Source organism: Scyliorhinus torazame, chromosome 9, assembly GCF_047496885.1.
Source record: "Scyliorhinus torazame isolate Kashiwa2021f chromosome 9, sScyTor2.1, whole genome shotgun sequence".
In the NCBI taxonomy this organism is placed as follows: domain Eukaryota; kingdom Metazoa; phylum Chordata; class Chondrichthyes; order Carcharhiniformes; family Scyliorhinidae; genus Scyliorhinus; species Scyliorhinus torazame.
The window spans coordinates 198,768,073-198,791,262 of record NC_092715.1 but is presented as its reverse complement, the minus strand read 5'-3'; the positions used below and the strand labels follow the sequence as shown (position 1 = coordinate 198,791,262).

General features: G+C 49.3%; 1 protein-coding gene and 1 long non-coding RNA gene across 8 annotated transcripts in view; one reads left to right on the top strand and one right to left on the bottom strand.

Annotated features, from left to right (window-relative positions):
* The window catches only part of LOC140429670 (uncharacterized), a 178,260-nt gene that overhangs the window by 143,767 nt on the left and 11,303 nt on the right, over positions 1 to 23,190 (top strand). The window contains exon 3 of the long non-coding RNA XR_011949166.1: positions 2,694 to 2,871. This is a non-coding gene — a long non-coding RNA (uncharacterized lncRNA). The remainder of the gene's footprint in view (positions 1 to 2,693; positions 2,872 to 23,190) is intronic.
* LOC140429667 (tudor domain-containing protein 7-like) overlaps positions 4,677 to 23,190 on the bottom strand; it is a 197,622-nt gene continuing 179,108 nt past the window's right edge. For all 7 annotated transcript variants that reach the window (XM_072516953.1, XM_072516949.1, XM_072516954.1 and 4 more), the window contains 2 exons: positions 22,192 to 22,352; positions 4,677 to 5,235 (listed from right to left, as the gene is read on the bottom strand). In XM_072516953.1, the coding sequence (XP_072373054.1) occupies positions 5,018 to 5,235; positions 22,192 to 22,352 (379 nt within the window). In that variant the 3' untranslated portion in view covers positions 4,677 to 5,017. The remainder of the gene's footprint in view (positions 5,236 to 22,191; positions 22,353 to 23,190) is intronic.

Here is a 23,190-nt window from a genome sequence, read left to right as displayed (position 1 = left end):
AGTCCAGTCCCCCCGGATCCAGCCCCGCCACAGCCCAGTCCAGTCCCCCCGGATCCAGCCCCGCCACAGCCCAGTCCAGTCCCCCCGGATCCAGCCCCGCCACAGCCCAGTCCAGTCCCCCCGGATCCAGCCCCGCCACAGCCCAGTCCAGTCCCCCCGGATCCAGCCCCGCCACAGCCCAGTCCAGTCCCCCCGGATCCAGCCCCGCCACAGCCCAGTCCAGTCCCCCCGGATCCAGCCCCGCCACAGCCCAGTCCAGTCCCCCCGGATCCAGCCCCGCCACAGCCCAGTCCAGTCCCCCCGGATCCAGCCCCGCCACAGCCCAGTCCAGTCCCCCCGGATCCAGCCCCGCCACAGCCCAGTCCAGTCCCCCCGGATCCAGCCCCGCCACAGCCCAGTCCAGTCCCCCCGGATCCAGCCCCGCCACAGCCCAGTCCAGTCCCCCCGGATCCAGCCCCGCCACAGCCCAGTCCAGTCCCCCCGGATCCAGCCCCGCCACAGCCCAGTCCAGTCCCCCCGGATCCAGCCCCGCCACAGCCCAGTCCAGTCCCCCCGGATCCAGCCCCGCCACAGCCCAGTCCAGTCCCCCCGGATCCAGCCCCGCCACAGCCCAGTCCAGTCCCCCCGGATCCAGCCCCGCCACAGCCCAGTCCAGTCCCCCCGGATCCAGCCCCGCCACAGCCCAGTCCAGTCCCCCCGGATCCAGCCCCGCCACAGCCCAGTCCAGTCCCCCCGGATCCAGCCCCGCCACAGCCCAGTCCAGTCCCCCCGGATCCAGCCCCGCCACAGCCCAGTCCAGTCCCCCCGGATCCAGCCCCGCCACAGCCCAGTCCAGTCCCCCCGGATCCAGCCCCGCCACAGCCCAGTCCAGTCCCCCCGGATCCAGCCCCGCCACAGCCCAGTCCAGTCCCCCCGGATCCAGCCCCGCCACAGCCCAGTCCAGTCCCCCCGGATCCAGCCCCGCCACAGCCCAGTCCAGTCCCCCCGGATCCAGCCCCGCCACAGCCCAGTCCAGTCCCCCCGGATCCAGCCCCGCCACAGCCCAGTCCCCCCCGGATCCAGCCCCGCCACAGCCCAGTCCCCCCCGGATCCAGCCCCGCCACAGCCCAGTCCCCCCCGGATCCAGCCCCGCCACAGCCCAGTCCCCCCCGGATCCAGCCCCGCCACAGCCCAGTCCCCCCCGGATCCAGCCCCGCCACAGCCCAGTCCCCCCCGGATCCAGCCCCGCCACAGCCCAGTCCCCCCCGGATCCAGCCCCGCCACAGCCCAGTCCCCCCCGGATCCAGCCCCGCCACAGCCCAGTCCCCCCCGGATCCAGCCCCGCCACAGCCCAGTCCCCCCCGGATCCAGCCCCGCCACAGCCCAGTCCCCCCCGGATCCAGCCCCGCCACAGCCCAGTCCCCCCCGGATCCAGCCCCGCCACAGCCCAGTCCCCCCCGGATCCAGCCCCGCCACAGCCCAGTCCCCCCCGGATCCAGCCCCGCCACAGCCCAGTCCCCCCCGGATCCAGCCCCGCCACAGCCCAGTCCCCCCCGGATCCAGCCCCGCCACAGCCCAGTCCCCCCCGGATCCAGCCCCGCCACAGCCCAGTCCCCCCCGGATCCAGCCCCGCCACAGCCCAGTCCCCCCCGGATCCAGCCCCGCCACAGCCCAGTCCCCCCCGGATCCAGCCCCGCCACAGCCCAGTCCCCCCCGGATCCAGCCCCGCCACAGCCCAGTCCCCCCCGGATCCAGCCCCGCCACAGCCCAGTCCCCCCCGGATCCAGCCCCGCCACAGCCCAGTCCCCCCCGGATCCAGCCCCGCCACAGCCCGGTCCCCGGATACAGCCCCGCCACAGCCCGGTCCCCGGATACAGCCCCCCCACAGCCCGGTCCCCGGACCCAGCCCCACCATAGCCCAGTCCCCCAGATCCAGCCCCACCACAGCCCAGTCCCCCCAGATCCAGCCTTGCCACAGTCCGGTGTGGCCATCTAAAATGACCACCTGCAAAGGGTAATGGGAATTGTGGTCAAGCCAGGACACAGACAGTGCACAGCCCGTGTATTGTGCAAAGAAAAAACCAGACCGAACTGAAACCTGCACCTGTTAAAGGTCAATCACCTATTTTCCCAGGACAATAGACTCAAATGAAGGAATAGCAACAGTAGCAGACTCACCGGCGCCGCTCCCCCTTTTTGGAAAGGCATACACACTTGGAACAATAATGACTAGGACCCGCCCAGCCATCAAGGTACCCGCCCCTAATTGGCCGGTATCAATCAGAGTGATTGAGACTCTATCGATCCATTGGACCCCGAGTTAACACCGCCCAAAAGGGCGCGAAAGAGGATAAAAAGCCCTGCGCACTAGGGATCGGTCTTGTTGCGTTATGCAATTTGGAATAAACCAAGGTGCCAGTTGATGCAGCTTTGAGTAAAAGGTGCTCCAGACTTTGAAGTGAGTTCAATGTGTTTTATTGAACTATTAGCACAGTTCTCAATGTGTTTGACTCTCTGCTAATCTAAACGTAGTAACTCAGTCTACCTGAACCAGTCTTGCTCTAAGCCACGTGCTGAGGAGACACCCTGTCTCACTCTGTAGATGTTGGTCTGTGGAAAGAGGTGGACTGTGAGTGCCTCATGCCTTTTATAGTGAGATACCACCCTTGAGTGTCCTGACTGCTCATTAGCTGCATGTTTGCATATCATGACAGGTCTCTTTAAGGTTCGGTCTGTGCCCACAACAACTGCAGCATAACGACCAGCCAAGTTCAAGATCCCGATCGCTACCGGAGAGAGACGAGCCGCAGCCGAGACGAACCTGACGACTTCCAGCCGACACGTGGGGATCCAGAGAAAGGCCTAACCTACACAGATCCGGTCATCCAGAAGGTAAGTAAAGGTCACCTTAGTTGATAGGTGTAGTTTAATATGTAGCCACGTGTATCATTGCACATAGAGATAAGTCTTGTGTTTAATAATAAACTGTCTTTTGAACTAACGTACTGGTTGGTCAATACAAGAAACATACTCGCTGCTTGTGGTTTGATAATAAAGTGGTAACACCGGCCCCCGGATCCCGCCCCGCCAAAGCCCAGTCCCCTGGATCCTGCTCCGCCAAAGCCCGGTCTCCCGGATCCCGCCCCGCTAAGGCCCGGTTCCCCGGATCCAGCCCCGCTAAAGCCAGGTCCCCCGGATCCCGCCCCGCTAAGGCCCGGTTCCCCGGATCCCGCCCCGCTAAGGCCCGGTTCCCCCGATCCAGCCCCACCAAAGACCGGTCCCCCGGATCCAGCCCCGCCAAAGCCCGGACCCCCGGATCCAGCCCCGCCAAAGCCCGGTCCACGGATACAGCCCCACCACAGCCCGGTCCCCAGAGCCAGCCCCGCCCCCCAGATCCCACCCTGCCAAAGCCCAGTCCCCTCGGATCCAGCCCCATCAAAGCCCGTTCCCCCAGATCCCACCCTGCCAAAGCCCAGTCCCCCGGATCCCGCCCTGCCAAAGCCCAGTCCCCCAGATACAGCCCCACCACAGCCCGGTCCCCAGATCCAGCCCCGCCAAAGCCCGGTCCCCCGGAACCCGCCCTGCCAAAGCCCGGTCCCCCGGATCCCGCCCTGCCCCCTGGATCCAGTCCTGCCTAATCCCGTTCCCCCAGATCCCACCCTGCCAAAGCCCGGTTCCCCGGATCCAGCCCCGCCACACCTATCCACCGGATCCTGCCCCACCATAGCCCGGTCCCCCGGATCCAGCCCTGCTGCAGGCCAGTCCCCCTGTATCCAGTCCTGCTGCAGGCCAGTCCCCCGTTTCCAGCCCGCTCCCCCAGCCCCAGCCCCGCTGCAGGCCAGTCCCCCCGTATCCAGCCCCGCCACAGCCCGGTCCCCCGGATCCAGTCCCTCCACAGCCCGGTCCCCCGGATCCAGTCCCTCCACAGCCCAGTCCCCCGGCTCCAGCCCCACCACAGACCAGTTCGTCGGATCTAGTCCTGCTGCAATGTGGTCCTCCAGATCCAGCCCCTCCACAGCTGGGTCTTCCAGATCCAGACCTGCCATAGCCTTGTCCCCTGGATCCAGCCCCGCCTCAGACCAGTCTTCCAGATCCAGCCCCTCTGCAGCTCAGTCTTCCAGATCCAGCCCTGCCGTAGCCTTGTGCCCCGCCTCAGCCCAGTCTTCCAGATCCAGCCCTGCCATAGCCCAGGCCCCCCGGATCCTCAGCAGAATAGCACTGTAGTAGGCTGTACTGTAGTTTTGTAGCATTTAGGCAAATAATAATACTCTCTTAATGATTGACATTTTCCATTACCCATTTGCATAGACATCCAGTTCAAATTACAGAGAAAAATAGGCCATTATTGGCTGTGTCCCAATGCATTGGAGGTAATGTTGCAGCTCCAGATTGAATACTAAATTATAGGACAAAACTTGCAATAGAACACACCTGTACAATACATAAATGAACAAAGTTAAAAGAAATTAGCCAAGTTATGTTGTGTTTCAGTTTCATCTCAGTGTAATTGAAAGACTGAATCCTTGATGTGTCTATTCAATGCATTCATTTTTTAGACCAATGTAGTCCTGTTTTAGTGTTTATTTATATTTCTTCATTCAATTATTGGAAACTTAAATTCCAGCACTGAAGTGAATCAGTAGGTGGTATTTGAACTGCAGTCCACAATTATGTATAAGTATACAGATAACTGGGAGGATGATTAATTAGTTTATTATTCCTACACAACCCTTCACTTCAATACATGGCCAATGGCAAAGGTAAGTGGCAAACCAATCGCACATTTTCAATAAACAAATTTCTTCAGTACAGTAATCCAAACATTGGTAAGTGAACAAACAAGTCATTCTGTTAAGTTCTTTTTTTTTTTACACAAACAAAAGCTTTCAACTCTTATAGCATCACTAACATACCATTCCCAAGTTATTTGAAAACCTTGTAAATAACAGCAAACTAGATTATGTATTGTGCTCTCATTTCAGTTATTGCTAATGGTCAGAAATTAAAGTTACTTTGAAAATGTTACGGTAAACAATGATTATACTTTTGACAGTTCTACAAGATACTCTGTCAGCAGATCATGTATCCAAACGTCTGTGTCTGGGAGGGATGTGTCCACCAAATAAGTCACCACTCTTCGATCCCAGGGGTATGCACTCCCATGAACTGTCTGTATTTGGGCTACGAGAGGCTTTCTCTCAACATGGTTACGGAAAACTATTGATGCTTCCTCTGACCACTGTTCACATTTGACTCCTGCAAAATACGCATTAAAAATTAGTTCAAATATCAAATCCACTTAATTTAACAGAACCATTGCAAAAAATAAAGCTTACATTTCTGTAGATAAAATTTAGGATAAGCAGTACATACTTGTTTCCTCATGTTAAGATTATTTTCATAAACTAATTTCTTGCTGGTTCTACAAAAACTTCCTTTTCCAAAAGAACAACACCAAAAAAGTATAGGAAACATTTTATGTTCACAATATTTTACAATCTTCCCATCCTCTGATAGGGCCAACCTATTGAACCTGGAAGTGGTTATTGCCCAATCCAGAGTGTGAATAGGCTGAAATCTATGTGGATACCACATTTCTGGAAGAGGTAACCTCACAGCTTAAGGCTTTTCAGACAGAGAGGGAATATATGACAGCCAAATAGCCAAGGAGAACCAGGCAGAGTGTGTAGAAGACCTCTGAGTGCATCTAAATCTCCAATCAGTATTCAGCTCTGAAGGCTCAGCTGTACAGGGAAGCAGGAGAAGAGTTGGGAAAGATATAGAGGATTCTCTAGTTAAAGGAAACAGACAAGTATTTCTGGGGCAGCAGGTGTGAGTCCAGGAGATGGTATGTCATCTCCCTGTGCCAGGAAGAAGGCTATCACGGAGTGGCTGTATACCACTGAGTCAAGGGAGCTTGAATAGCCAGTTGCTCATAGTCCATTTGGGTACCAAACACATAGGTAAGAGGGATGAGGTCCTGCGAGCAGATCTTAGGTAATTAGAAAACAGATTAGCAATCATAGTTTCAAAGATAATCTCAGGGTTACTCCCGGTGCCACATATGAGCAAGTGTAAAAATGGGAGGATAGAGTGGATGAACAGTGGTTGGATAGTTGATGCAGGCAGGGAGATTTGAGACTCCTGTGACATTAGGGTCAGTTTTGAGCAAGGTGGGACCTAAACAGGCCCGATGGACTACAACTACAGAACCAGACCAAATGTCCTTGTGGTGGTGTGATATGTTAGGGCTATTGGGGAGGGTTTAAACTAACCTGGCAGGGGAAGGGAATCAGGAGGTAACACTAGGAAGGATAAAGTCACCATAGTCCCAGGTGGCCATTGGCTGCTTTCCCCTTTGAGGGGGAGAGCTGACAGGTGGTGATTTAATCTGCGTATCAGGCAAGGGCAAGGTTGAGAAGGCGGGCTTTCATGAATAACCTCAGCTGTTACCGGAATTGAACCCGTGCTGTTGGCCTCACTCTGCATCAACAAGGTACACAAAGAATTGGAAGCAGATAGCAGAGAGAAATAGGAAGGTTTTAGGTGGGGTCAGGCTAAGCAAGTAATGTAATGAGATCTCCATTAGACTTACAATGCACGTATATAAACACACAATGCTTGGTTAGTAAGGTTGATGAGCTCTAGATAGTCACGTGAGAATACTGTTATGATAACATTTCAAAAAAGGGCAGAACAGGGTACTGAATATTCCTGGTTACAAAGTATTCAGGAAATACAGGGAGGAAGGAAAGGAAGAGGAGTAGCTTTAATGATTAGGGATAAGATTGCTGTGCTTGTGAGGGAGAATGTTCTGGAGGGGTCAGGAGTGATTCTATTTGGTTAGAATTAATAAAGAATACATTACTGGGTGTATTGTTAAGACCACCACCCAGTGGAAAAGATAGAGTGTTGTGTTTGGTCTTCTATACCTTAAGAGGGAATCCACCAAACACCTCGACTTGTCCAAACCAGAATCTTTAGCGACTCTCGTGTGCTAAGATAGCAATCTGTTACAGAACACGTTATCATGGAGTCTGCTTATTACTCCTCTGGCATCTGCACCTAGCATCGACCATTCACCTGTATGTCTTATTACCCTCTCAATCTTGTTCTCAAGATGGCCGGATGTGTCTCCCCTTATATGGGAGTCACTGGTCACATGACCTTGGTCTTCAGACCATATGGTGTGGCTGCACCGCCACCTGCTGGTTGGAAGTCGCACACATCCATCTATGATATAGCCCATAGGCATATCAGCACATTGAGGAGCAAATCGGCAGGAAAACTACTGAGAGATGCAAGAACTGTAGATTACTGGAAACTGGGGACTTCAGTTATCTCAATATAGACTAGAACTGTAGTCGTGTAAAGAGCAGAGAGAAAGAAAAGTTTCGGAAGTATGTTCAAGTGAATTTTCTTGATCAGTATGCTTCTAGCCTGATGAGGAAGGAGGCAGTTCTATGATGTGGCTCTTGCGAATGAGTTGAGTCAAATATCAGTCAGGGAACCTTTCGGGAACAGTGATCAGAGTATAAGGTTTAAGTTAAGCATGAAAAAGGACAAGGATCAATCTAAAGTAAAAATACTTAATTTGAGGGTCAATTTCAGTGAGGTGAGAATAGATCTGTTCAAGATAAATTGGGATCAAAGATTGGCAGATAAAATTGTAACACAATTGTGAACAGCCAGTGGTCGTGGTACACATCGGTATAACGACATAGGTAAAAAAAAAAAAAGGTGTGAGATCCTAAAAGCAGAATACAGGGAGCTAGGAAGGAAGCTAAGAAATCGGACCTCAAAGGTAGTGATCTCAGGATTACTACCGGTGCCACGTGCTAGTCAGAGTAGAAATGACAGGATATATAGGATGAATACATGGCTGAAGGGATAGTGTCAGGGGGAGGGTTTCAGATTCCTGGGGCATTGGGACCGGTTCTGGGAGAGGTGGGACCTGTACAAACTGGACAGGTTACACCTGGGCAGGACTGGAACTGATGTCTTATTTGCTAGATCGGTTGGGGAGTGTTTAAACTAATGTGGCAGGGGGATGGGAACCGATGCAGGAAGTCGGAAGGTAGTAAAACAGGGACAGAAACAAAAGGCAGTAAGGGGGAAAGTGTAAGGCAGAGAAGCCATCGTCAAAAATCAAAAAGGGCGACAGTACAAGGTACAGTGACTGAGGGGAGCTCAGTGAATAGGCCCAGTAATACTAAAAGGAATAAAATGGGAAGTAAAAACATAAATGGAAAGCGACGCGGCAGGTTGTTACATGAAGATATGGGTTCAATGACAATGAAAATTAGGAGAAAACTTAAGAGGAAAAATAACTTAGGAGAGGTTACTGATCAAGGTGTTAAGATCAAAACAGAGATATAAAAGCCAACATAAGTGTACTTTACCTGAATGCTCGTAATTTCGGAATAAGGTAAATGAGTTGATGGCGCAAATCATCGTGAATGACTATGATTTAGTGGCCATTACCGAAACATGGTTAAAGGATGGTCACGACTGGGAGTTAAATATCCACGGGTATCAAACTATACGGAAGGACAGAGTGGATGGTAAGGGAGGTGGTGTAGCTCTGTTATTTAAGGATGACATCCGGGCAACAGTAAGGGGTGACATCGGTGCTATGGAAGATAAGGTTGAATCCATTTGGGTGGAAATCAGGAATAGTAAGGCGAAAAAGTCACTGATAGGAGTAGTTTATAGGCCACCAAATAGTAACATTATGATGGGGCAGGCAATAAACAAAGAAATAACCGGTGCATGTAGAGATGGTACAGCAGTTATCATGGGGGATTTTAATCTATATGTCGATTGCGTTGAGGAGGAGTTTATAGAATGTATCCGCGATAGTTTCCTAGAACAGTATGTAATGGAACCTACGAGGGAACAAGCGGTCCTAGATCTGGTCCTGTGTAATGAGACAGGATTGATTAATGATCTCATAGTTAGGGATCCTCTCGGAAGGAGCGATCACAATATGGTGGAATTTAAAATACAGATTGAGGGTGAGAAGGTAAAATCAAACACTAGTGTTTTCTGCTTAAACAAAGGAGATTACAATGGGATGAGAGAAGAGCTAGCTAAGGTAGACTGGGAGCAAAGACTTTATGGTGAAACAGTTGAGAAACAGTGGAGAACCTTCCAAGCAATTTTTCATAGTGCTCAGCAAAGGTTTATACCAACAAAAAGGAAGGATGGTAGAAAGAGGGAAAATCGACCGTGAATATCTCAGGAAATAAGGGAGAGTAACAAATTGAAGGAAAAAGCATACAAAGCGGCAAAGGTTAGTGGGAGACTAGAGGATTGGGAAATCTTTAGGGGGCAACAGAAAGCTACTAAAAAAGCTATAAAGAAGAGTAAGATAGATTGAGAGTAAACTTGCTCAGAATATAAAAACAGATAGTAAAAGTTTCTACAAATATATGAAACAAAAAAGAGTGGCTATGGTAAATATTGGTCCTTTGGAGGATGAGAAGCGAGATTTAATAATGGGAGAGATGAGGAAATGGCTGAGGAACTGAACAGGTTTTTTGGGTCGGTCTTCACAGTGGAAGACACAAATAACATGCCAGTGACTGATGGAAATGAGGCTATGACAGGTGAGGACCTTGAAATGATTGTTATTGTTAAGGAGGTAGTGATGGGCAAGCTAATGGGGCTAAAGGTAGGCAAGTCTCCTGGCCCTGATGGAATGCATCCCAGAGTGCTAAAAGAGATGGCTTGGGAAACTGCAAATGCACTAGTGATAATTTACCAAAATTCACTAGACTTTGGGGTGGTCCCAGCGGATTGAAAATTAGCAAACGTGACACCACTGTTTAAAAAAGGAGGTAGGCAGAAAGCGGGTAATTATAGGCCAGTTAGCTTAACTTCGGTAGTAGGGAAGATGCTGGAATCTATCATCAAGGAAGAAATAGCGAGGCATCTGGATGGAAATTGTCCCATTGGGCAGACGCAGCATGGGTTCATAAAGGGCAGGTCGTGCCTAACTAATTTAGTGGAATTTTTTGAGGACATTACCAGTGCAGTAGATAACGGGGAGCCAATGGATGTGGTATATCTGGATAGCCAGAAAGCTTTTGACAAGGTACCACACAAAAGGTTGCTGCATAAGATAAAGATGCATGGCATTAAGGGTAAAGTAGTAGCATGTATAGAGGATTGGTTAATTAATAGAAAGCAGACTTCCGGGTGCGGCGATGACCAGCTAAGTCGCACGTTTCGGCAGCTCCCGGTGGAACGGACTTTTGGGCTCTTAATAGGAGCCCCAACGGCAATTTTAACGGCTAAAAACGCTGTGCGGTAAACCAGAAGGGAATTCCCCCTGGATACGGATGGAAAAAGGAGGGGAAAGTGGCCGGATTGCAGTGGATCCCTTAGAGCAGCGGCAAGGAAGGCAAGCAAAAACCAAGTTGGCATCGGAAGGTGGCAGTTTAACATGGGGCCCTGAACAACAAGAGTTCTTGAAATGCTGTGTGGAAGAACTTAAAAAGGAAATGAAGAAAGAGCTGTTGGCCCCGATATTACAGGCGATCGAAGGGCTAAAGGATGAGCAAAAGACCCAGGAGCGGGAGCTTCGGGTCGTGAAGGCAAAGGCTGCCGAGAATGAGGACGACATACAGGGCCTGGTGGTGAAGACGGAGATGCACGAGGCACACCATAAACGATGTGTGGAAAGACTGGAGGTGCTGGAGAACAACGCGAGGAGGAATAACTTAAGGATTCTTGGTCTTCCTGAAGGTGCGGAGGGAGCGGACGTCAGGGCATATGTGAGCACGATGCTGCACTCGTTAATGGGAGCGGAGGCCCCGGCGGGCCCGCTGGAGGTGGAGGGAGCATACCGAGTGATGGCGCGAGGACCGAGAGCAGGAGAAATTCCTAGAGCCATAGTGGTGAGATTCCTCCGTTTTAAGGACAGAGAGATGGTCCTTAGATGGGCAAAAAAAACTCGGAGCAGTAAGTGGGAGAACGCGGTGATCCGCGTATACCAAGACTGGAGTGCGGAGGTGGCGAGAAGGAGGGCGAGCTTTAATCGGGCCAAGGCGGTGCTTCACAAAAAGAAGATAAAATTCGGGATGCTGCAACCGGCAAGACTGTGGGTCACATACCAAGGGAGGCACCACTACTTTGAGACGGCGGATGAGGCGTGGACTTTTATCGTGGAAGAAAAATTGGAATGATCGGGTTATTAAAAAGAACGTTTGAAACAAAGTGGTGGGGCGAGTATGGGGGGGCGAAGAGGGGGGTAAAAAGGGGGGATAGAGGAGTTTTATGTTATTAATCCTGCGATGTGGTAACTTTTCTCTCTTCCACAGGTGGTGGTGGGGGGAGGAAAGGAGGTGGAGGAGATGGGGCGTTGGCCATTGGGGGCGGGGCCAAGGGGGAAGCGCGGGCTTGGTTCCCGCGCTATGATAATCATGGCGGGAATAGGGAAGCAGGGGGCGTCGCACGGTGCGAGCCGAGGTCACGGGGGGAAGCCGAGGTCAGCCAGAGTGTGCTGACTTCTGGGAGCAACATGGGGGGTGTAACTACGCTAGTGGGGGATCTAGCGGGGGGGGGGGGGGGAATTATTGGGTTGCTGCTGCTGGGGAGAGGGGGGAGCTGGTATGGGGTGGGGTGGGGTGGGGGGCACCGCCTGGGGGGGACACAGCTGCGTGGGAACCGGGGGAGGAGCTGGAAATTGGGGATGGCTAATCAACAAGGGGGGGGGGGTAAAAAGCCCCCCAACCCGGCTGATCACGTGGAATGTGAGAGGGCTGAACGAGCCGATAAAAAGGGCAAGGGTACTCACACACCTTAAGAAATTTAAGGCAGACGTGGTTATGTTACAGGAGATGCATTTGAAACTGATAGACCAGGTTAGACTACGCAAAGGATGGGTGGGGCAGGTGTTTCATTCGGGGCTAGATGCGAAAAACAGGGGGGTGGCTATATTAGTGGGGAAGCGGGTAATGTTTGAGGCAAAGACTATAGTGGCGGATAGCGGGGGCAGATACGTGATGGTGAGTGGCAAATTACAGGGGGAGACGGTGGTTTTGGTAAACGTATATGCCCCGAACTGGGATGATGCCAATTTTATGAGGCGTATGCTAGGACGCATCCCGGACCTAGAGGTGGGAAAGTTGGTAATGGGGGGAGATTTCAATACGGTGTTGGAACCAGGGCTGGACAGGTCGAGGTCCAGGATTGGAAGGAGGCCGGCAGCAGCCAAGGTGCTTAAAGATTTTATGGAGCAGATGGGAGGAGTAGACCAGTGGAGATTTAGCAGACCTAGGAGTAAGGAGTTTTCGTTTTTCTCCTATGTGCACAAAGTCTATTCGCTAATAGACTTTTTCGTTTTGGGAAGGGCGTTGATCCCGAAGGTGAGGGGAACGGAGTATACGGCTATAGCCATTTTGGATCACGCTCCACACTGGGTGGACTTGGAGATAGGGGAGGAAACAGAAGGGCGCCCATCCTGGAGAATGGACATGAGACTAATGGCAGATGAGGGGGTGTGTCTAAGGGTGAGGGGGTGCATTGAAAAGTACTTGGAACTCAATGATAATGGGGAGGTCCAGGTGGGAGTGGTCTGGGAGGCGCTGAAGGCAGTGGTTAGAGGGGAGCTGATATCAATAAGGGCACATAAAGGAAAGCAGGAGAGTAGGGAACGGGAGTGGTTGCTGCAAGAAGTTCTGAGGGTGGACAGGCAATATGCGGAGGCACCAGAGGAGGGACTGTACAGGGAGAGGCAAAGGCTACACGTAGAATTTGACTTGCTGACAACGGGTACTGCAGAGGCACAGGGGAGGAAGGCACAGGGTGTACAGTACGAATATGGGGAGAAGGCGAGCAGGTTACTGGCCCACCAATTGAGGAAAAGGGGAGCAGCGAGGGAAATAGGGGGAGTGAGGGATGAGGAAGGAGAGATGGAGCGGGGAGCGGAGAGAGTGAATGGAGTGTTCAAGGCATTTTATAAAAGATTATACGAAGCTCAACCCCCGGGTGGGAGGGAGAGAATGATGGGCTTTCTGGACCAGCTGGAATTTCCCAAGGTGGAGGAGCAGGAGAGGGTGGGACTGGGAGCACAGATCGAAATAGAGGAAGTAGTGAAAGGAATTAGGAGCATGCAGGCGGGGAAGGCTCCGGGACCGGATGGATTTCCAGTTGAATTTTATAGGAAATATGTGGACTTGCTCGCCCCGCTACTGATGAGGACCTTTAATGAGGCAAAGGAAAGGGGCAGCTGCCCCCGACTATGTCTGAGGCAACGATGTCGCTTCTCCTAAAGAAGGAAAAGGACCCGCTGCAATGCGGGTCCTATAGACCTATTTCCCTCCTAAATGTAGACGCTAAGAATCTGGCCAAGGTAATGGCAATGAGGATCGAGGACTGTGTCCCGGGGGTGGTCCACGAGGACCAAACTGGGTTTGTGAAGGGGAGACCGCTGAATACGAATATACGGAGGCTGCTAGGGGTAATGATGAAGCCCCCACCAGAGGGGGAAGCGGAGATAGTGGTGGTGATGGATGCCGAGAAAGCATTTGATAGAGTGGAGTGGGATTATTTGTGGGAGGTGCTGAGGAGATTTGGTTTTGGAGAGGGGTATGTTAGATGGGTGCAGCTATTGTATAGGGCCCCGATGGCGAGTGTGGTCACGAATGGATGGGGATCTGCATACTTTCGGCTCCATAGAGGGACAAGGCAGGGATGCCCTCTGTCCCCATTATTGTTTGCACTGGCGATTGAGCCCCTGGCAATAGCATTGAGGGGTTCCAGGAAGTGGAGGGGAGTATTCAGAGGAGGAGAAGAACACCGGATATCTCTGTATGCGGATGATTTGTTGTTATATGTAGCGGACCCGGCGGAGGGGATGCCAGAGATAATGCGGACACTTCGGGAGTTTGGAGAATTTTCAGGATATAAACTGAACATGGGGAAAAGTGAGTTGTTTGTGGTGCATCCAGGGGAGCAGAGCAGAGAAATAGAGGATTTACCGTTGAGGAAGGTAACGAGGGACTTTCGTTACTTGGGGATCCAGATAGCCAAGAATTGGGGTACATTGCATAGGTTAAATTTAACGCGGTTGGTGGAACAAATGGAGGAGGACTTCAAGAGATGGGACATGGTGTCCCTGTCATTGGCAGGGAGGGTGCAGGCGGTTAAAATGGTAGTCCTCCCGAGATTCCTCTTTGTGTTTCAGTGCCTCCCGGTGGTGATCACGAAGGCTTTTTTCAAAAGTATTGAAAAGAGTATCATGAGTTTTGTGTGGGCCGGGAAGACCCCGAGAGCGAGGAAGGGATTTTTACAGCGTAGTAGGGATAGGGGGGGGCTGGCACTACCGAGCCTAAGTGAGTACTACTGGGCCGCCAATATCTCAATGGTGAGTAAGTGGATGGGAGAAGAGGAGGGTGCGGCGTGGAAGAGACTGGAGAGGGCGTCCTGTAGGGGGACTAGCCTACAAGCTATGGTGACGGCCCCATTGCCGTTCTCACCGAAGAAATACACCACAAGCCCGGTGGTGGTGGCTACTTTGAAAATTTGGGGACAGTGGAGACGGCATAGGGGAAAGACGGGAGCCTTGGTGGGGTCCCCGATAAGAAATAATCATAGGTTTGCCCCGGGGAGAATGGATGGGGGATTTGGAATATGGCAAAGAGCAGGAGTAACACAATTGAAAGATCTGTTTGTGGATGAGAAGTTTGCAAGTCTGGGAGCGCTGACCGAGAAATATGGGTTGCCCCAAGGGAATGCATTCCGGTATATGCAACTAAGGGCTTTTGCGAGGCAACAGGTGAGGGAATTCCCGCAGCTCCCGACGCAGGAGGTGCAGGACTGAGTGATCTCAAAGACATGGTTGGGGGACGGTAAGGTGTCAGATATATATAGGGAAATGAGGGACGAGGGGGAGATTATGGTAGATGAGCTGAAAGGGAAATGGGAAGAAGAGCTGGGGGAGGAGATTGAGGAGGGGCTGTGGGCGGATGCCCTAAGTAGGGTAAACTCATCGTCCTCGTGTGCCAGGCTAAGCCTGATACAATTTAAGGTGTTACACAGGGCGCATATGACTGGAGCACGGCTCAGTAAATTTTTTGGGGTGGAAGATAGGTGTGCGAGATGCTCGAGAAGCCCAGCAAATCACACCCACATGTTCTGGTCATGTCCGGCACTACAGGGGTTTTGGGTGGGGGTGACAAAGGTGCTTTCGAAAGTAGTGGGGGTCCGGGTCGAACCAAGCTGGGGGTTGGCTATATTTGGGGTTGCAGAAGAGCCGGGAGTGCAGGAGGCGAGAGAGGCTGATGTTTTGGCCTTTGCGTCCCTAGTAGCCTGGCGCAGGATACTGTTGATGTGGAAGGAAGCCAAGCCCCCGGGTGTGGAGACCTGGATAAATGACATGGCAGGGTTTATAAAGCTGGAACGGATTAAGTTCGTCCTAAGGGGATCGGCTCAAGGGTTCACCAGGCAGTGGCAACCGTTCGTCGAATACCTCACAGAAAGATAGAGGGAATGGAAAAGAAGAAGGCAGCAGCAGCAGCCCGGGGGGGGGACCAGAAGGACTCTCAGGTCCGTTAATATATATGTATAATATGTATAGGCTGTTGCCATAGTTAATTGTATATTGGACTGTCAAATCATATTTTTGGAGAGTGTTTATCTGAGACAAGGCAGTTGCCATTTAGAGTTAGTTTTCGTTTTTTGTTAGATATTATTTATTTTTTGTTTATAAAACAGGCCATTGTTATTTATACTGTTATATTACTGTGTAAAGGATACATAATGTACTGTGATGGTTGGCCAAAAATTTTCAATAAAATATATTTTAAAAAAAAATTAATAGAAAGCAAAGAGCGGGGATTAATGGGTGTTTCTCTGGTTGGCAATCAGTAGCTAGTGGTGTCAGGGATCAGTGTTGGGCCCACAATTGTTCATAATTTACATAGATGATTTGGAGTTGGGGACCAAGGGCAATGTGTCCAAGTTTGCAGACGACACTATGATGAGTGGTAAAGCAAAAAGTGCAAAGGTACCGGAAGTCTGCAGAGGGATTTAGATAGGTTAAGTGAATGGGCTAGGGTTTGGCAGAGGGAATACAATGTTGACAAATGTGAGGTTCTCCATTTTGGTCGGAATAACAGCAAAAGGGATTATTATTTAAATGACAAAATATTAAAACATGCTGCTGTGCAGAGAGACCTGGGTGTGCTAGTGCATGAGTCGCAAAAAGTTGGTTGACAGGTGCAACAGGTGATTAAGGCGGCAAATGGAGTTTTGTCCTTCATTGCTAGAGGGATGGAGTTTAAGGTTAGGGAGGTTATGCTGCAATTGTATAAGGTGTTAGGCCACATCTGGAGTATTGTGTTCAGTTTTGGTCTCCTTACCTGAGAAAGGACGTACTGGCGCTGGAGGGTGGGTAGAGGAGATTCACTCGGTTAATCCCAGAGCTGAAGGGGTTGGATTACGAGGAGAGGTTGAGTAGACTGGGACTGTACTCGTTGGAATTTAGAAGGATGCGGAGGATCTTATGGAAACATATATTATGAAGGGAATAGATAGAATAGATGCGGGCATGTTGTTTCCACTGGCGGGTGAAAGCAGAACTAGGGGGCATAGCCTCAAAATAAGGGGAAGTAGATTTAGGACTGAGCTTAGGAGGAACTTTTGCACCCAAAGGGTTGTGAATCTATGGAATTCCTTGCCCAGTGAAGCAGTAGAGGCTCCTTCATTAAATATTTTTAGGATAAAGATAGATAGTTTTTTGAAGAATAAAGGGATTAAGGGTTATGGTGTTCGGGCCGGAAAGTGGAGCTGAGTCGACAAAAGATCAGCCATGATCTCATTGAATGGTGGAGCAGGCCCGAGGGGCCAGATGGCCTACTCCTGCTCCTAGTTCTTATGTTCTTAATATTGGGCTACCTTTAAAAAGTGGTTGGACAAATACAGTGGAAGTTCATTTAGTGGAAGTTAATTCCCAAGCGAGGGAAAGGTGGGGCAACTAAAGCTTAGATGACAAAAGAGATAAGGAACAAGATGAAGTAGAAAAAAAAGGGTACACATGGCAGATTTCAGGTTGAAGAATTCAAGTAGAACCAGGCTGGATATAAAAATCTCGAAGAGGAAAAGAAAACCGGAGCAGCAAAGAGTTTGAGAAGAGATTGGTAGTTCACAAATGGAATCCAAAAGTCTACTATCAGCATATGTAGTAAAAGGGCAGTAAAAAGGGCTGACTACAGACCAAAAAGGGGATCTATCCATGGATTCAGAGGGCATGGCTGAAGTATTAAATGAGTATTTTGCACCTGTCTTTGAAGGAAGATGCTGCCAAAAACCAGTGGAAGAGGAGCAACTATGGGCCAGTCAGTTTAACCTCAGTGGTGGGAAAGCTTTTAGAGATGATAGTCTAAGACAAATTTAACAGTCACTTGGACAAGTACAGATTCAATTAGGGGAAGCCAGCACGGACTTGTTTTTGATAAATTACGTCAACTAACTTAATTGTTATCTCATCAAAAAACTCAGAGCAATAGACGATAGGAGCAGGAGGCCTTTTGGCCCTTCGAGCCTGCTCTGCCATTCATCACGATCATGGGTGATCATCCAACTCAAAAGCCTAATCCTGCTTTCTCCCCATAGCCTTTGATCCCATTCTCCCCAAGTGCTATATCCAACCGCCTCTTGAACATATTCAAAGTTTTAGCATCAACTACTTCCTCTGGTAATGAATTCCACAAGCTCACCACTCTTTGGGTGAAGAAATGTCTCCTCATCTCTGTCAGAAATGGTCTACCCTGAAACCTCAAGCTGTGACCCGTGGTTCTGGACACACCCATCATTGGTAACATCTTCCCTGCATCTACCCGGTCTAGTCCTGTTAGAATGTTAAAAGTCTCCATGAGATCCCCCCTCATTCTTCTGAACTCCAGCAAGAACAATCCCAACCTAGTCAATCTCTCCTCATATGACAGTCCCGCCATCCCTGGAATCAGTCTGGTAAACCTTCGCTGCACTCCCTCGAGAGCAAGAACATCCTTCCTCAGAGAAGGAGACCAAAACTGCACACAATACTCCAGGTGTGGCCTCACCAAAGCACTGTATAATTGCAGCAACACATCCCTGCTTCTATACTCGAAACCTCTTGCAATGAAGGCCAACATACCATTAGCCTTCTTTACCGCCTGCTGCACCTGCATGCTTACCTTCAGCGAATGGTGCACAAGGACACCCAGGTCCCGCTGCACACTCCCCTCTACCAATTTACAACCATTCAGGTAGTAATCTGCCTTCCTGTTTTTGCTTCCGAAATGAATAACCTCACACTTATCCAAATTATACAGCATCTGCCATTGGTTTGCCCACTCGCCCAACCTGTCCCGATCTTGCTGTAGGATCCCTGCATCCTTGTCACAATTCACCCTCCCACCTAATTTGATATCATCTGCAAATTTTGAGATGTTACATTTTGTTCCCTCATCCAAATCATTAATATATATTGTGAATAGCTGGGGTCCCAGCACCAATCTCTGTGGTACCCCACTGGTTACTGCCTGCCAATTTGAAAAGGACCCATTAATCCCTACTCTTTGTTTCCTCTCTGCCAATCAGTTTTCTATCCACCTCAATACAATTCCCCCAATCCCATGCGCTTTAATTTTGCATAATAATCTCTTGTGTGTGACTTTGTCAAACGCCTTCTGAAAGTCCAAATATACCACATTGACTGGCTCCCCCTTGTCGGCTGTACTGGTTACCTCTTCAAAGAATTCCAACAGATTTGTCAAGCATGATTTTCCCTTCATAAATCCATGCTGACTCTGACTGATCCTGTCACTGCTTTCTAAATGTTCCGCTATAAAGTCCTTGATAATGGATTCAAGCATTTTCCCCACTACCGATGTTAGGTTTACTGATCTATAATCACAGATTTAAAGGTAATTTAAAAGTAGCAATGATGATGGGAGGAAAAACTTTCTTTTAACGTAGCAAGTGGTTAGGATTTGGAACAGCCAGACAATGTGGTGGAGGCACATGAAATTGGAGCTTTCAGAATGGAATTGTATAAATACCTGAAGAGAAAAGATTTGAAGGACTATAGCAAAAGCTTTGGGCAGTGGAAGCGGCTAAACTGCTCTTGCAGGGAGCCAGCATGGACACAACTGGCTGAATAGCTTCCTGTGATGGAACTATTCAATGATTTTAGAGAGTTAGCACTGAGAGTCTATCACTGTGCTTCATGGCCAGCTTTCATCACAATGGCAAAGTCATGTAGACATTCATTGGGAAAATTCACAAGTGGGTGAGCTTTGAGGCCCTGCAGAGGAGCTGTGACAACAAGGCATTGCCTGTAAAGGTAGTGGAAGCAGATTTAGTAGCAACTTTCAAAGGGAATTTCATACATCTTGGAAAAAGAAAATTGCAAGCCTATGGGAGAGCATGGAAGTAGGACTAATTGGATAACTTTTTCAAAGAGCCGGCAACTCTTATGACCAAATGTGCTCCCTTGTACTGTACAATGCTATGGTTAATAGCTTGAGCCTGTCCAGCAGAAGTTCAGAATGACTTTTGTCCATTTATTTGCACCCTGAATTTCAGTGTACCAATGTAACCATCAAAGTATCAATATAACAAAAATGCTCTTGCATTTGAAATCTGTAAATTTAGCTGTTATGGAAAAATATAGCAAATGCAATTTTTAAACTCGTCACTACCAGTCCCTTCCAAATATCCGTTGTGGTACTTATAAACGACAGAATTTATCAAAATGAGTCAAAAAATGAATCAGTTGGCAAAACGGGTAATGAAATCTAGGAATGATAAAGGCATCTCATCTTAGGGTTCATATGCCATTAACCAGGAGTGAACTTCAAGCAATTTTTAAAGTCTTTAAAATAAAAAGTAAACCTGGACACTTTGGCTGGCGACATGTTACACGTTGAATGGCTCCTGCTTTTTTGGCCCTTTATGCCCAGTTTTGGGGGATTGTTTTGAATGATTAAGTGTTGGAAGGTCTGAGGAGGTTGTGGAATGTTGAAGTTCCAGAAGAAGAATCAGGGGAGGAAAGGGTCGAGTAGAAGTCTGTCGGCGAGTGTGGCTGAGAGTCCAACAGGAGGAAAGATGGCGGGTGCTAGTTCGCTGCTCTCATTACGGTAGAAAAACTAACTGAAGTGGTGTCGGGGGAGTTTGAGCGGCTGTACTCCAAGCATTTCGACATGCATCGGAAAGAGATGATGACCTCGCTCAAGGATGGGTAGATGAAACTCACGCCCCGATAAAGGACATCGACAAGAGGTGCAGGAGCAAGGAGGTGTTGAAGGGGGTGGAGGAGGCATTGTCGCAGCAGAGTGACTAGTTCACCTCGATCGGTGAGGAGCTACAGATTCTGGGAAGGGGGGATGGGGGGGGGGGGGGGGGGGGGGGGGGGAGGAGGAGCCAGAGGCTGACAGTGATTATGATTAGGGCTGGATTCCACCCAATGGGTAGAGCCTCACCGGATGCCCGATTGTGCTGACTTAATGAGCCCAATTGACTCGTCAAGGAAGGATCAGGTAACTGATCAGGCAACTGGCTTCCTTTTGTGGCAGGCAAGGCACAGTTGCCTTGTGTGAAGATTGCAATTAGCATGTCAACCTTATCCTTAAAAGGCACCCTCATTCCACAAGCTCACAAGATCTGCAGGTTGAACCATCCATCCATCTGTAATAACCTTCGACCTTGACAATAATCCGGGACAGTCAAATCTCTATGACCAGTGGGCTTGACCTTCCATGCAGCTTATCCACTTTGTCCTCTGCTGCCTGAGGGTGGGGTTCAAATCTCACAGTAGTCATCTTCCCCCGATTGAGACGATCTTCAAGACCCGTTTCTTGAGTCCTCCACTCTACCCTTGCGGCCTGGAATCTCAAGGGCCCATATCCAAGAACCACACCGTCGCACCCAGTGCTGATCCTCTGTAGTCATCTCCTCCCAATTACATTCCAGCTCTCACGCTGGAAGAGCACTCCCTTACTGGGAATATCAACACAAGCCCAGCAAGGAACGTACAGGACGCGCTGTTTGTATACCATCCGCCAGACTCCTCTAAACCTAGGTGCACACTGACATGAAGGGAGGGTAAGGCCTGTGAGCGATCCAACCCCCACCCCTCCAAGCCCCAAGATGGCAATACTGAACACACTTCGCCACCCCCCGCTCTCTTTCCTCCCCCCCCTACCCACCCAGAGTTGAACTTTTTTGGCACCAAGGTGAGGGTGACCCAAGCGCTCATCTCAGTTATCCTCTTTGGAGGCGAGGTCTCCAGGTGCACATTTTTCATAAAGTTGTTCAGGGAGGGATGGAATGTCCCGGAGTGAGTCCATGCTAATAACATGTTAATGTATTAAATGAGGTTCCCGCCGGCAAAATTAGCATTTTCCAATTCTCTATGGATCTTGCGCACGTTATCAATCGCGCATACGGCTCAAAATCGCCCCATCCTCTCCACATCACCCTGTCAAGACATCTCAAGATCTTGTAAGTTTCAATTAAGTCTACGCTTACTCTTCTAAACCCTAAAATATACAAAGCTAGCCCAACTTTTCCTCATAAGCCAACCCACCCATTCCAGGTATTAGTCTAGTAAGCCTTCTCTGAACTGTTTTCAAAGCATTTACATCCTTCTTTTAATAATACTGTGCACAATACTCCAAATGTGATCTCACCAATGCCCTGTATAACTGTCGCACATAACCTCCCGACTGTTGTATTTAATTCCCCTTGCAATAAATTCTAACTTTCTATTAGATTTCCTAATTACTTGCCTACAAGCCTTTTGTGATTCATGCGCTAGGACACTCAGATCCCTCTGAACCCCAGAGCTCTGCAATCTCTCACCATTTTGATGATATGCTTTTTTATTCTTCCTGCTGAAATGGAGAATTTCACATTTCCCACAATATACTCCATTTGCCAGATCTTTGCCCACTCACTTAACCTATCTATGTCCCTTTGTAGCCTCCTTGTGTCCTCTTCAGAGTCCACTTTCCTACCTATCTTGTGTCATCAGCAAATGTAGCAACTATAATTTTGGTCCCTTCATCCAAGTCATTTATATAAATTGTAAAATGTTGAAGCCCCAGCACTGATCCCTGTGGCACACTACTCATTACATCTTGCCAAAATAATCTACTTGTTTGCAGCATTATATGACAGCCATTCTACTATTGTTAGATGTATCCTTGGTTAACTCACCTGCTAATTGTGCTGTAATGGCTTGGAAAGGCAACTGACGGAATTGCTGTACCAGTGTCTGAACCTTCCTGCAGCTCACTAGTTCATGTCGACCATAATCCAATTGATACACAGACACCAAACCATTTGTAAGAATTCCTTTCACCAATACACGGTACCACCTAGAATTACAAAGGTTATTCAAGACATTTACAAATACAATCGAGTTATTTATAGAAACAAAAATGGTTTCAAACGTCTCCATGTATATAAGGTTGCCAACCCTCCACGATTGCCTTTTTTGTGGAGTTTCCAGGAATTAATGTTTAATCTCCCAGACACTGTTCCATGTAATCCAGGAGAAAAAAATCATATGGGACCATCAGAAATATCAAAACATCTGTACATTATTGTTTCCTTTTCCTTGGAACACTTCCATTTACTAGTTATAAAAATATTATAGATGGGAACAAAGGCTGTTTGACTGGGCAGGGTGGTTGGCTGCAGGATGAGATCTCCAGGAATAGATCCAATCAGAGTTGGTGGCTTTAATTTAAGTATTACAGTAACTAGAATATAAATATTGCAATGTGATTTTAAATTTCCATAATACAGTAGCAGTGGGTACAGAGAGGGTGGTAATAAAATTGCACTGCTCTTGCCCCTGAGCATTCTACCCTGATCCCCACTTTTGGGTGGACGTTGGGTGAGGGCAGGACTGGGCTCAGCTATGAAACCTTTCCTGGTCAAAAAGCCTGGGGACACTCAACTTTGCTGGCTCAAGTGAATTAATAATGGTCAGTGAGCATGATGCCGAGGAAAGCCAAGCATAATACTACAGAAATGAGTCCACCCCTTCAAGAATTGGGGGGGGGGGGGGGGGAAAGAGAGAACAGACAGAAGAGAAATACTTATATTAAAAAATGGCCACTTTAACAAGTTTTTGAATTTGTATGGAACACCACTAAAGCATGAGTGGCTTGAGCTAATTTGTGAAGTACAGCTTGCACCACCTACTGG